The 13,064-nt window shown below is 41.6% G+C and overlaps 1 protein-coding gene across 2 annotated transcripts in view; it reads right to left on the bottom strand.

Moving 5' to 3' along the window:
- robo1 (roundabout, axon guidance receptor, homolog 1 (Drosophila)) overlaps positions 1-13,064 on the bottom strand; it is a 664,161-nt gene that overhangs the window by 325,654 nt on the left and 325,443 nt on the right. For both annotated transcript variants that reach the window (XM_082966738.1, XM_082966739.1), the window contains one exon: positions 6,028-6,354. In XM_082966738.1, coding sequence (XP_082822864.1) covers positions 6,028-6,354 — 327 coding nt within the window. The remainder of the gene's footprint in view (positions 1-6,027; positions 6,355-13,064) is intronic.

Genomic DNA, 13,064 nt, shown 5'->3' with positions numbered 1-13,064 from the left:
AATGTGTGGCAAAGAGAGAGAGGGGCAGGGGAAGGAGGGGTAGGGGAGAAATGAGGGGGCAGGGAAGAGAAGACACTGACTGAGCGAGGACAGCGGTATGAAACAGAATCCTGATGGATTTCATACGTTGGGATTTAGGTAGTGGGTGTGGGGGTTAACATAGACCCTGGCTCTTTGAGGGCCAACAGATGTAGTACAAGGGATTTCCTGCTCGGGAGACAGGCGGGTACTCAGAGCAGTGGGAGGGGGCCATCCCAGTCTTTACACTGGCACTTGCCAACTGTCCCCCCCTGCTCCACTCCATCCTGCTCCATAGATGAGCCCCAGGAATGGCCCTGTGTTTTCCAGGATCAACCCTCTCTCTATGCACCCCGGGTCATAACCCTCCCCCACTCAGGAGCTGGATGGCTTGACATTGTGTCTAGGAATATATCAAGTGTGTTACATAAGTGTTATAAAAGAGTTATATTCAAATATAAGCTTGACAGGATCTCTCTCTCTCTCTCCTCTCTCTCTCTCTCTCTCTCTCTCTCTCTCTCTCTCTCTCTCTCTCTCTCTCTCTCTCTCTCTCTCTCTCTCCTTTTCAGTTCTGCACACAAATGTTCTATAGGATTCAGGTCAGAGCTTTGTGATGGCCACTCGAATACCTTGACTTTGTTGTCCTTAAGCCATTTTGCCACAACTTTGGAAGTATGCTTGGGGTCATTGTCCTTTTGGAAGTCCCATTTGCGATCAAGCTTTAACTTCCTGACTGATGTCTTGAGATGTTGTTTCAATATATCCACATAATTTCCCTCCCTCCTGCCATCTATTTTGTGAAGTGCACCAGTCCCTCCTGCAGCAAAGCACCCCCACAGCATGATGCTGCCACCCCCGTGCTTCACGGTTGGGATGGTGTTCTTCGGCTTGCAAGCCTCCCCCTTTTTCCTCCAAACATAACAATGGTCATTATGGCCAAACGGTTCTATTTTTGTTTATACTGCATATTGAGATCTTGGCTGTTTCTTTAGATTTTTCCATGATGTCAAGCAAAGAGGCACTGAGTTTGAAGGTAGGCCTTGAAATACATCCACAGGTACACCTCCAATTGACTCAAATGATGTCAATTAGCCTATCGGAAACTTCTAAAGCCATGACATAATTTTCTGGAATTTTCCAAGCTGTTTAAAGGCACAGTCAACTTAGTGTATGTAAACTTCTGACCCATTGGAATTGTGATACAGTGAATTATAAGTGAAATAATCTGTCTGTAAACAATTGTTGGAAAAATGACTTGTGTCATGCACAAAGTAGATGTCCTAACCGACTTGCCAAGAAATTTGTGGAGTGGTTGAAAAACGAGTTTTAATGACTCCAACCTAAGTGTATGTAAACTTCCGACTTCAACTGTATATCTCTCGTTCTCTTTCTCAATGGAGTGACTCAGAACTCCAGAGAGCCATGTCTATCCTTGTGTTCATGAGTCCAGCAGTGAGCCCTGTGCTGTGCTGTGCTTGTGTGGTCAGTAGCTCTGTGCAGTCAGCCAGCCAGCTAGGCCACTAGACAAACAGCAGACCCCAGGGTTATATCTCTGTCAAGTGGAGCAGCGTGCCGTCCATTACCTCACTTCACTATCTCACCCACCGACCCTCCAGGCAAACAGGAAGCTATTCTTAGTGCCTCTCAGCACTCTGTAGTCTGTACTGTACAATGGTAAGAGGAAACTACTTGATACAGCCAAGGTTGATAGTCAACTGTACACAGCACTGCATGTGTGTGTTAGTGTGTGAGTGGAAGAGAGAGGAAGAGAGAGAGAGAGAGAGAGGAAGAGAGAGAGAGAGAGAGAGAGAGAGAGAGGGAGAGAGAGAGAGAGAGAGAGAGAGAGAGAGAGAGAGAGAGAGAGAGAGAGGAGAGAGAGAGAGAGAGAGAGAGAGAGAGAGAGAGAGATAGAGAGAGAGAGCGAGAGAGAGAGAGAGAGGGAGAAGGAGATATCCTTTTCATTGGCACCTACACAGTGTTGACACATTAACACACAGTAAAACGTGAGAGATGAGGATAATGGTCAGCCCTTTGGAAGACGGTCTCTAGAATACCTTTGTTTTCTATTTCGTTAAGTCTAAAACTGTTTCTGGCTTTGATCCTTGTTTTAACAGCTGCAGTTAAAAAAATCCCAGAGTTCTATGTTTTGAGTAAAAAAAAGCATAAAAAACTGGGGTGGGGAATTTTTGTAATTCTTTGAAAGGCAGCTGGATACTGTACATTACTTAATGTGGCCTGCAGTGCAGTCAGAGGACTCTAGCCTGCTAGCAGGTTCAGTCAGCCAGTCAGTCAGTCAGCCAGTCAGTCAGTCAGTCAGTCAGTCAGTCAGTCCTCTCTGTAGTTAAACAGTACATCTCTATCTCTCTTTGCTCTCCATGCTATTAAACATGAACAAAGCTGTCTCATTACTTGGCGTCTCCATTACAAATACAAAGCAAACATCAATAGAGAGAGAATTAATCCCACCTTGAGCCTGTGTGAGTATAGAGAGTACAGTATAGTACACGGTAGTATAGTACAGTATAGTATAGTACAGTATAGTATAGTACACTATAGTATAGTGCATTATAGAATAGTACATTATAGAATAGTACAGTATAGTATAGTACAGTACACTATAGTATAGTACAGCATAGTATAGTATAGCAAGGCATATTATAATACAATATAGTTTAGTACAGTATATCATAGTACATAATAGTATAGTACACTATAGTATAGTATAGTATAGTATATTATAGTACGCTGTAGTATAGTACAATACAGTATAGTACAATACAGTATAGCACAAATAGTATAGTATATCACATATAGTATAGTACACTATAGTATAGTACACTATAGTAGAGTACACTATAGTATAGTATATTATAGTATAGTACAGCATAGTATACTATAGCATAGTATAGTACATTACAGTACACTATAGTATAAAACACTATAGTATAGAATAGTATGGTATAGTACAGTATGGTATAGTACAGTATATTATAGTATAGTACAGTGTGGTATATTATAGTATAGTACGGTATAGTATAGTACACTATAGTATAGTATTACATAGTATAGTATAGTATAGTATCGTATAGTATATTATATACTTGTTTATTTATTTTTATTTAACCTTATTTAACTAGGCAATTACAGTATATTATAAACTGGGTGGTTCAAGCCCTGAATGCTGATTGGCTGAAAGCCGTGGTATATCAGACCGTATACCACAGGTATGACAAAACATTTATTTTTACTGTTCTAATTACATTGGCAACCAGTTTATAATAGCAATAAGGCACCTCTGGGGTTTGTGGTATATGGCAAATATACCACGGCTAAGGGCTGTATCCCTTAATACAGGTTATATAAAAAAAGAATAAAACAATCCATAAGAACAGCCCTTAGGCCTGGTATATTGGCCAAATACCACACCCTCGTGCCTTATTGTTTAAGTACAGTATAGTATAGTATAGTATACAGTAATATAGTATAGAATAAACACGACTACCATGATTCATGGTGAATGCATTAACCTTGTCTATATTAAGAGGGTCGGATGGAGAGATTGTGGCTCTGTACTGTGTGTCATTAATGATAAACCAAACAAACTGGGTTAGCTCGCCCCAGCCTGGCAAAACATGACTTGTTGAAACTTGGATTATGTTTACAGTCGCTCGAGTGTAGGAGAACTGTAAAAGCCAGGTCGTCAGAATAACAGTGTACAGAATATTTTTTTTTTAATGCTTTTAAATTCGTTCAGGGCTCTGAGAGCTTTGGTAGAGTAAACACTGTTAATGCGTTAACTTCCTTCTCTGGAGTTTCATGAACTCACCATGGAATTAGCCAATAAATCCTTGGAATAAAACGCTAAAATGTCAAATGGATAAACTAGGATAAATTTGAGATTTGGCTAACATTTTTCAGCAAACACGAGAATGCAAAGTCCAAATAAAGTGTTTTAAAGGCCTGTATACTCAGTCAATGGCACGTAGGGTACTCTGTCCCTGTCCTGAAGTTTAAACGAGGTCTTGTAAAAGCTCAGTGCTTAGTTTTCTCTGCTCTCTCCTCTCTCCTGCAGGCTTCTATCCTGGTTGCTCCGACAACAACATGATATGTGGGGGAGTGTGAGCGGTAGAGAATGTGAGCGGTAGAGAATGGGGGTCAGAGAAACAGAGTGAGACAGTGAGAGAGGGTTGCAGCTCAGAACCTTGTCATTATGGGTCCTTTTGAACCTGGTCCAGAATAAGCAGCCCAGTGCTGTGGGCAGGGCCAGGCCAGGTCTCTACTCTGGCCTGCACCGCTCCAGTCCTGCTACCGTCCTGCTCCAGCCAAGCCTCTTGTTCTTCTACTTGAAGAACCCACCTCTGAAATAAATACCCTATATCGTCCGCTTTTGGGGAGAATATTTTTAGCATTCCAATTTATGGAAACTGGTGCCCTGTTTGACTCTCTGTTTATTTTCCTTGACATTTCTATTTGATGTATTCATTGGGAGGCCTTCAGTCTTTCTGAAGGCAGGCCTCTAACCATGCAGGGTGAGTGGCTGAGTGAATAATAGGCAGCGGAGGAACAGTCATCAGTTTGGGGCAGCAGAGCCTGACTCTGGGTCAGATCTAAGAGGAGATGAGGACATGACACCGTCCCCACCACCACTAACACACAGAGTATGGTTTCAGCTGCGCTCTGCTGTGACCAACCCACTGCTACTATATCCCCATGGTCCTCCCATGGTACCAGGCTCTCTCATTTCAAAGGCAGAGGCCTTGAAAGCAACAATTAAATCATTTTTTATTCATCTTTTTAATTATGGCTATTTCAATTATCTTGAATTACTGCTCTGTTGTAGTACACACCTGATGGTACATCAAGAGTTATAAATATACACATCATCCACAACCAAATACTAAGAAAGTATAGTAACTCCACAGCTGACATACAGAATGTATCTTGCCTGCTCATCCCCACTCCCCTACACACCATCAGATCGTCCCCTCCAGCCCCAGCCAGTCACCAGCAGCCTAAAAAAGACCACCGCCCATCCCCCGAACCCCTCGCTTTTGATTAGATTACAATGAGGGCCTTGGTGACAGCTCCTGGGCATGCTTGAGAAGCGGTTGATATCTGAGATCCTCTTCTCAACGTTCCCTCTCCAGACAGCACAGATAATATGTCTAAGAGCTGACCTCAGACCAGCCAGTAGAGACACAGTACAGATAACATGGCTAAGAGCTGAACTCAGACCAGCCAGTAGAGACAGAGTACAGATAACATGTCTAAGATCTGACCTCAGAAACCAACCAGCCTTGAGGACAAATTTGTCAACACAGAGCACCGATCATTACGGTAAGAGGTAAATGAACAAGCAGCGGTGTCCGTCCTCTTTCTATGTACTGAATATTATTCACTGTCTATTTGCTTGAAAGCTTTTAGTCCCAAACCTTTCAGCGTAGTCACTGACCCTCACAATGATGGAATGCCCCCTCCACATCAAAGCAGGTTTATCATTAAGACCGTCTAGCAGGCAATAAAGAGAAGCTCCACTAGTCTAGTCTACAACCAAGGAAACAACTGAGGTAACTCTCTCTACTAAAAGATAACCAAACACAGATACAATGACTGAACTGATTTGTGTATAAAAACTCTGATCCATCTCCCTGACAAACACCAGAGCTAGAAGGACAACAGAAAGCACTTTGTTCCTATTGTAGCTCCTTACCCCCTACCAAGGGCCCTATACAGGAGCACCCCCCCTGGGATGCTCAGGCCAATCTTCCCCCAGGCCTCCCCAGGCCTACTGGGGCAAATGGGCCAAACACATCCTGAACCATCTCCTGTGAGATTATCCAACTCAATGAGCACATTGAGGGGGAAATAGAGTAGGAAACTGGAGTCTTCTATTCAGCCCCAGCTCCAGTCTAAACCCCCTTCTCTTCCGTTCACACCGAACCCAGAGGCCCAGAGGCCCCAGAGGCCCCCAGAGGAAATAAGAAAAGCCCCAACATGAGCTGCACTTACATGCTACTTCCAACGAGGCGTTGTGGCTGATGGCTTCTCCCAGGTAGTTGCGGGCGACACAGACGTAGGAGCCCTCATCCGGTTTGGAGCGTCGTCCGTGGACGATACGTAGGAAGAAGAGGGAGCCGCTGGGCAGCAGCATGCGTTGAGATCGAGGGTTGTCCCGGTCCGTTTCTACCCGCTCCCCGTCCTTGTACCACTCCACCGTAGGGCTGGGCCTCCCCTCCGCCTTGCAGTTGAGGGTGGCGGGCTCCCCCTTGGACACGATCAGGTCAGAAGGGTGCTCTACGATCCGGGGTGGGGAGTCCTCCTGGCGCAGACGGGATCCTGGGAAGAGAAGAGGAACTATATTTTAAAACTATATTTTAGGGGTCAACAGGCCAGCTAGGACTCTTTACCCTATCCTTAACTAGTGCTGTAAAGTATTTCAATAAAAATACTTGAATGTACTACTTGAGTAGTTTTTGGGGGTTTCTGTACTTTTCTATACTATTTATATTTTTGACAACTTTTATATTTATTTCAAGAAAAAGATGACAGTGCAATGGTCTAATTCACACACTTATCAAGAGAACATCCCCGTTCATCCCTACTGCCTCTGATCTGGCAGACTCACTAAACACACATGCATCATTGTAAATTATGTCTTAGAGTTGGAGTATGCCTCTGGCTATCAGTAAAATAAGAAAAACAGGAAAATGGTGCTGCCTGGTTTGCTTAATATAAGGAATTTGAAATCACTTATATTTTTAATTTTGATACTTAAGTATATTTTAGCAATTTAATTTGCTTTTGATACTTAAGTATATTTAAAACCAAATACCTTTACTAAAGTAGTGAAAGTTACTTTCACTTTTACTTGAGTCATTTTCTATTAATTAAGGTATCTTTGACTGACTGACTGATCTTTGACTGACTGACTGGCTGCATCACCGCCTGGTATGGCAACTGCTCGGTATCCGACTGCAAGGCACTACAGGGGGTAGTGTGTACGGCCCAGTACATCACTGGGGCCAAGCTTCCTGCCATCCAGGTCCTCTATACCAGGCGGTGTCAGAGGAAGGCCCTAAAATGTGTCAAAGACTCCAGCCACCCTAGTAATAGACTTTTCACTCTGCTGCCGCACGGCAAGCAGTACCGGAGCGCCAAGTCTAGGACCAAAAGGTTCCTTAACAGTTTTTACCCCCAAGCCATAAGACTCCTGAACAGTTCATCAAAGGGCTACCTGGATAATTTGCATTGACCCCCATTTTTTACGCTGCTGCTACTCTCTGTTTATTATCTATACATAGTCTCTTTACCTCTACCTACATGTACATATTACATCAATTACATCAACTAACCTGTAGCCCCGCACATTGACTCTGTACCAGTTACACCTGTATATAGCCTAAGTTAGTGTTATTTTATTGTGTTACTGTGAGGGAAAAAACATATTTGATCCCCTGCTGATTTTGAACGTTTGCCCACTGAAAAATAAATGATCAGTCTATAATTTTAATGGTATGTTTATTTGAACAGTGAGAGACAGAATAACAACAAGAAAATCCAGAAAAACGCATGTCAAAAATGTTATAAATGGATTTGCATTTTAATGAGGGAAATAAGTATTTGACCCCTCTGCAAAACATGACTTAGTACTTGGTGGCAAAACCCTTGTTGGCAATCACAGAGGTCAGACGTTTCTTGTAGTTGGCCACCAGGTTTGCACACATCTCAGGAGGGATTTTGTCCCACTCCTCTTTGCAGATCTTCTCCAAGTCATTAAGGTTTCGAGGCTGACGTTTGGCAACTCGAACCTTCAGCTACGCCACAGATTTTCTATGGGATTAAGGTCTGGAGACTGGCTAGGCCATTCCAGGACCTTAATGTGCTTCTTCTTGAGCCACTCCTTTGTTGCCTTGGCCATGTATTTTGGGTCATTGTCATGCTGGAATACCTATCCACGACCCATCGCTGCTTGGCGATGGTCTTGTAGCCCATTCCAGCCTTGTGTAGGTCTACAATCTTGTCCATGACATCCATGGAGAGCTCTTTGGTCTTGGCCATGGTGGAGAGTTTGGAATCTGATTGATTGATTGCTTCTGTGGACAGGTGTCTTTTACACAGGTAACAAACTGAGATTAGGAGCACTCCCTTTAAGAGGGTGCTCCTAATCTCAGCTCGTTACCTGTATAAAAGACACCTGGGAGCCAGAAATCTTTCTGATTGAGAGGGGGTCAAATACTTATTTCCCTCATTAAAATGCAAATCCATTTATAACATTTTTGACATGCGTTTTTCAGGATTTTTTTGTTGTTATTCTGTCTCTCACTGTTCAAATAAACCTACCATTAAAATTATAGACTGATCATTTCTTTGTCAGTGGGCAAACGTACAAAATCAGCAGGGGATCAAATACTTTTTTCCCTCACTGTACTTTTTTAAAACTTTGGTTTATTTAGTAAATATGTTGTTAACTCTTATTTTTCTTAAAACTGCATTGTTGGTTAAGGGCTTGTAAGTAAGCATTTCACAGTAAGCTCTACACCTGTTGTATTCAGCATTGCACAATAAGCTCTACACCTGTTGTATTCAGCATTTCACAATAAGCTCTACAGCTGTGGTATTCAGCATTTCACAATAAGCTCTACACCTGTTGTATTCAGCATTTCACAATAAGCTCTACAGCTGTTGTATTCAGCATTTCACAGTAAGCTCTACACCTGTTGTATTCAGCATTTCACAGTAAGCTCTACACCTGTTGTATTCAGCATTTCACAGTAAGCTCTACAGCTGTGGTATTCAGCATTTCACAATAAGCTCTACACCTGTTGTATTCAGCATTTCACAATAAGCTCTACACCTGTTGTATTCAGCATTTCACAATAAGCTCTACAGCTGTGGTATTCAGCATTTCACAATAAGCTCTACACCTGTTGTATTCAGCATTTCACAATAAGCTTTACAGCTGTGGTATTCAGCATTTCACAGTAAGCTCTACAGCTGTTGTATTCAGCATTTCACAACAAGCTCTACAGCTGTTGTATTCAGCATTTCACAGTAAGCTCTACAGCTGTTGTATTCAGCATTTCACAACAAGCTCTACAGCTGTTGTATTCAGCATTTCACAGTAAGCTCTACAGCTGTTGTATTCAGCATTTCACAACAAGCTCTACAGCTGTTGTATTCAGCATTTCACAGTAAGCTCTACACCTGTTGTATTCAGCATTTCACAGTAAGCTCTACACCTGTTGTATTCAGCATTTCACAATAAGCTCTACACCTGTGGTGTTCAGCATTTCACAATAAGCTCAACACCTGTGGTATTCAGCATTTCACAGTAAGCTCTACACCTGTTGTATTCAGCATTTCACAGTAAGCTCTACACCTATTGTATTCAGCATTTCACAGTAAGCTCTACACCTGTTGTATTCAGCATTTCACAATAAGCTCTACACCTGTTGTATTCAGCATTTCACAGTAAGGTCTACACCTTTTGTATTCGGCACACGTGACAAATCAAATCAAATTTGATTTACTTTTACTCAAGTATGACAATTCAGAACTTTTTTCCACCACTATTACATCATCTGTATGTGTATGTGTAACTCTGAAGATGACATGACAATAAATCAATTGTGATGCATAGGAACAGAGAGAAACGGTAGCAGGTTATGTAAGTAAGTAATCCTAGGCAGGTGCTGATGACACGCAGAGCAGCAGAGAGCAGTTCAACAACCAGTCTCAGAGTGATGTCACACTGTCATTACATAATACAGTAACTTAAGAGCTGAGCAATGCTACAGTAACTTGTTCTTAAGAGCTGAGAAATGCTACAGTAACTTGTTCTTAAGAGCTGAGCAATGCTACAGTAACTTGTCCTTAAGAGCTGAGCAATGCTACAGTAACTTGTTCTTAAGAGCTGAGCAATGCTACAGTAACTTGTCCTTTAGAACTGAGCAATGCTACAGTAACTTGTCCTTTAGAGTTGAGCAATGCTACAGTAACTTGTCCTTTAGAACTGAGCAATGCTACAGTAACTTGTCCTTTAGAACTGAGCAATGCTACAGTAACTTGTCCTTTAGAACTGAGCAATGCTACAGTAACTTGTCCTTTAGAACTGAGCAATGCTACAGTAACTTGTCCTTTAGAACTGAGCAATGCTACAGTAACTTGTCCTTTAGAACTGAGCAATGCTACAGTAACTTGTCCTTTAGAGCTGAGCAATGCTACAGTAACTTGTCCTTTAGAACTGAGCAATGCTACAGTAACTTGTCCTTTAGAACTGAGCAATGCTACAGTAACTTGTCCTTTAGAACTGAGCAATGCTACAGTAACTTGTCCTTTAGAGCTGAGCAATGCTACAGTAACATCTCCTTTAAAACCTTTCATTACATACAGTAACATCTCCTTTAAAACCTTTCATTACATACAGTAACATCTCCTTTAAAACCTTTCATTACATACAGTAACATCTCCTTTAAAACCTTTCATTACATACAGTAAAATCTCCTTTAAAACCTTTCATTACATACAGTAACATCTCCTTTAAAACCTTTCATTACATACAGTAACATCTCCTTTAAAACCTTTCATTACATACAGTAACATCTCCTTTAAAACCTTTCATTACATACAGTAACATCTCCTTTAAAACCTTTCATTACATACAGTAACATCTCCTTTAAAACCTTTAATTACATACAGTAACATCTCCTTTAAAACCTTTCATTACATACAGTAACATCTCCTGTTGGGGCTCGGGGGCAGTATTGAGAAATTTTGAAAAAAATATGTGCCCATTTTTAACTGCCTCCTACACCAACTCAGAAGCTAGGATATGCATATTATTAACACATTCGGATAGAAAACACTCTGAATTTTCTAAAACAGTTTGAATGGTGTCTGTAAGTATAACAAAACTCATATTGCAGGCAAAAACCTGTGAAAAATAGATAAAAAAAAATTTAATTTTGTGACTGTACTATTTAGTGTCATTGTTTTATAGATACCATAGTGAGAAAGGATTCATTTCGCAACTCCTACGGCTTCCACTAGATGTCAACGATCTTTATAAAGTTGTTTGAAGCGTCTATGATGAACAGAGACCGGATGGCAAGGAAGAGAAGTTGACCTCCCTGGGATGTCGTCACTTCATTATTGGCTGCACCTGCGCAATCATGTGATGCGATACATTTTTCAAAGACGTTTTTCAAGACACAGGAGAGGTCGGGTTGAAACATTACTGATGTTTCACGTTAAAAATGGCTCTAAAGATTGATGCTAAACAACGTTTGACATGTTTGAACAATGTAAATAGATTATTTTTTTTACTTTTCGCCGTGACTCCCCCCCCCCCCCCCCCCGCGCTACTTTTTAGTAGCCTACCGAAGCGCTAACAACATGGAACAACTTGGAGTTATTTGGACATCAATTATGAACTTTGTCAAAAGAAACCACATTTGTAGTGGACCTGGGATTTCTGGAAGTGCCAATGGATGAAGATAATCAAAGGTAAGGGAATATTGACAATAGTAATTTTGATATTACATGGTTACAGATGGTGCTAACCTGTATAGCCTAGCCTATTGTTCTTAGCATAGCACCCGGTTTATTGCAAATTGTGATTTCCCAGTAAAGTTATTTTGAAATCTGGCATTGCAGTAGCATTTACGAAATGTTAAACTATGAATATTTGAATGACAATAATATAATTTACCAATGTTATCGAATAGTAATTTTGTGATTTGTAACGTTGTTCACCGGAAGCATTTGGGAGAAAAAAAAATCAGATTTTCACCGCTTCGGTAAAATGCTGTTTTTGGATATAAATATGAACTTGATGGAACAAAAAATGCATGTATTGTGTAACATAATGTCTTAGGAGTGTCATCTGAGGAAGATTGTCAAAGGTTGGTGCATAATTCTAGCTGGTTATCCGCTTATGGTGACGCCTGTCTTTGAATTGACAAAACATTACACACAGCTATTTTCAATGTACTCTCCTAACATAACCTAACTTTATGCTTTCGCCGTAAAGCCTCTTTGAAATCGGACAATGTGGTTGGATTTAGGAGATGTTTATCTTTCAAATTGTGAGAAATAGTTGATTGTTTGAGAAATTGAAATTATTAGATTCTTGCAGTTTTTGAATTTCCCGCCGTGGTCTCTTGACAATGAATCCCGATATCGGGATAAGATCCCCAACAGGTTAAAACCTTTCATTACATACAGTAACATCTCCTTTAAAACCTTTCATTACATACAGTAATGTCTCCTGCTGAGCAACGCAATGCTCCAGCTATATACCCCTGTCATTTCCCACATCAAAGACATGAGGCAGAAATGAGAGGGGGAGAGATAAGAAGAGCAAGAACAGACACACCTTACAGCTTTGTGTCAATCAACATGCATTTAGCAGATGCTTTTATCAAAGTGAATGGATGGCAGCAGTGGGAACTGAACCCACAATCCAACGTGTTGCACGCACCATGCTCTACAGACTGAGCCACACAGGACCACATCAGTAGAGACCCAGTAGAACCCACTAGAAGCTAATACATGAGGCAACACAAAGGCAGCAACATGGCAGCCAGTGGCTGTAAACGCTAATGACATGTCAGGTCTTTACTGCTGCTCTGAGACCAGTGAGCTGTGGCTATCAGACCTGCTTTAAATGCAAATGAGCATGGTGTCGTTAATGCCTGAGGGATAGAAGATGGCACATCTGTGTGTGTGTCTCTAACCCTGCACCCCGTATCTCTCCACATAGGCCTTTGGAACCCATTCAGCACCAATTAAAGGGAGCTGGGACTAATTGGCGGTACAGGGCCACAATTAATTTACCCAGCATCCCGTGGACTTGCCACACTGCCTCATTTGTGCCCTCTCTTCTAGACCCATCCCCCATTCATCCCCCCATTCCCCCTAAAACATGGTGCTGAGAGAGCATCTTCCTGCGGTGGGCCATGATTAGAGGGCAGTCAGCAGAATTGGAGGCAGGCGACGCCGGGTCAATATGAATCACTACTACTCAAACAGGGAGAGGAGCCAAC

The sequence above is a fragment of the Salmo salar genome, chromosome 20 (genome assembly GCF_965601325.2).
Source record: "Salmo salar chromosome 20, fSalSal1, whole genome shotgun sequence".
In the NCBI taxonomy this organism is placed as follows: Eukaryota; Metazoa; Chordata; class Actinopteri; order Salmoniformes; family Salmonidae; genus Salmo; species Salmo salar.
Note: the sequence above shows the minus strand (reverse complement) of the source record. Positions and strands in the feature narration are given on the sequence as shown.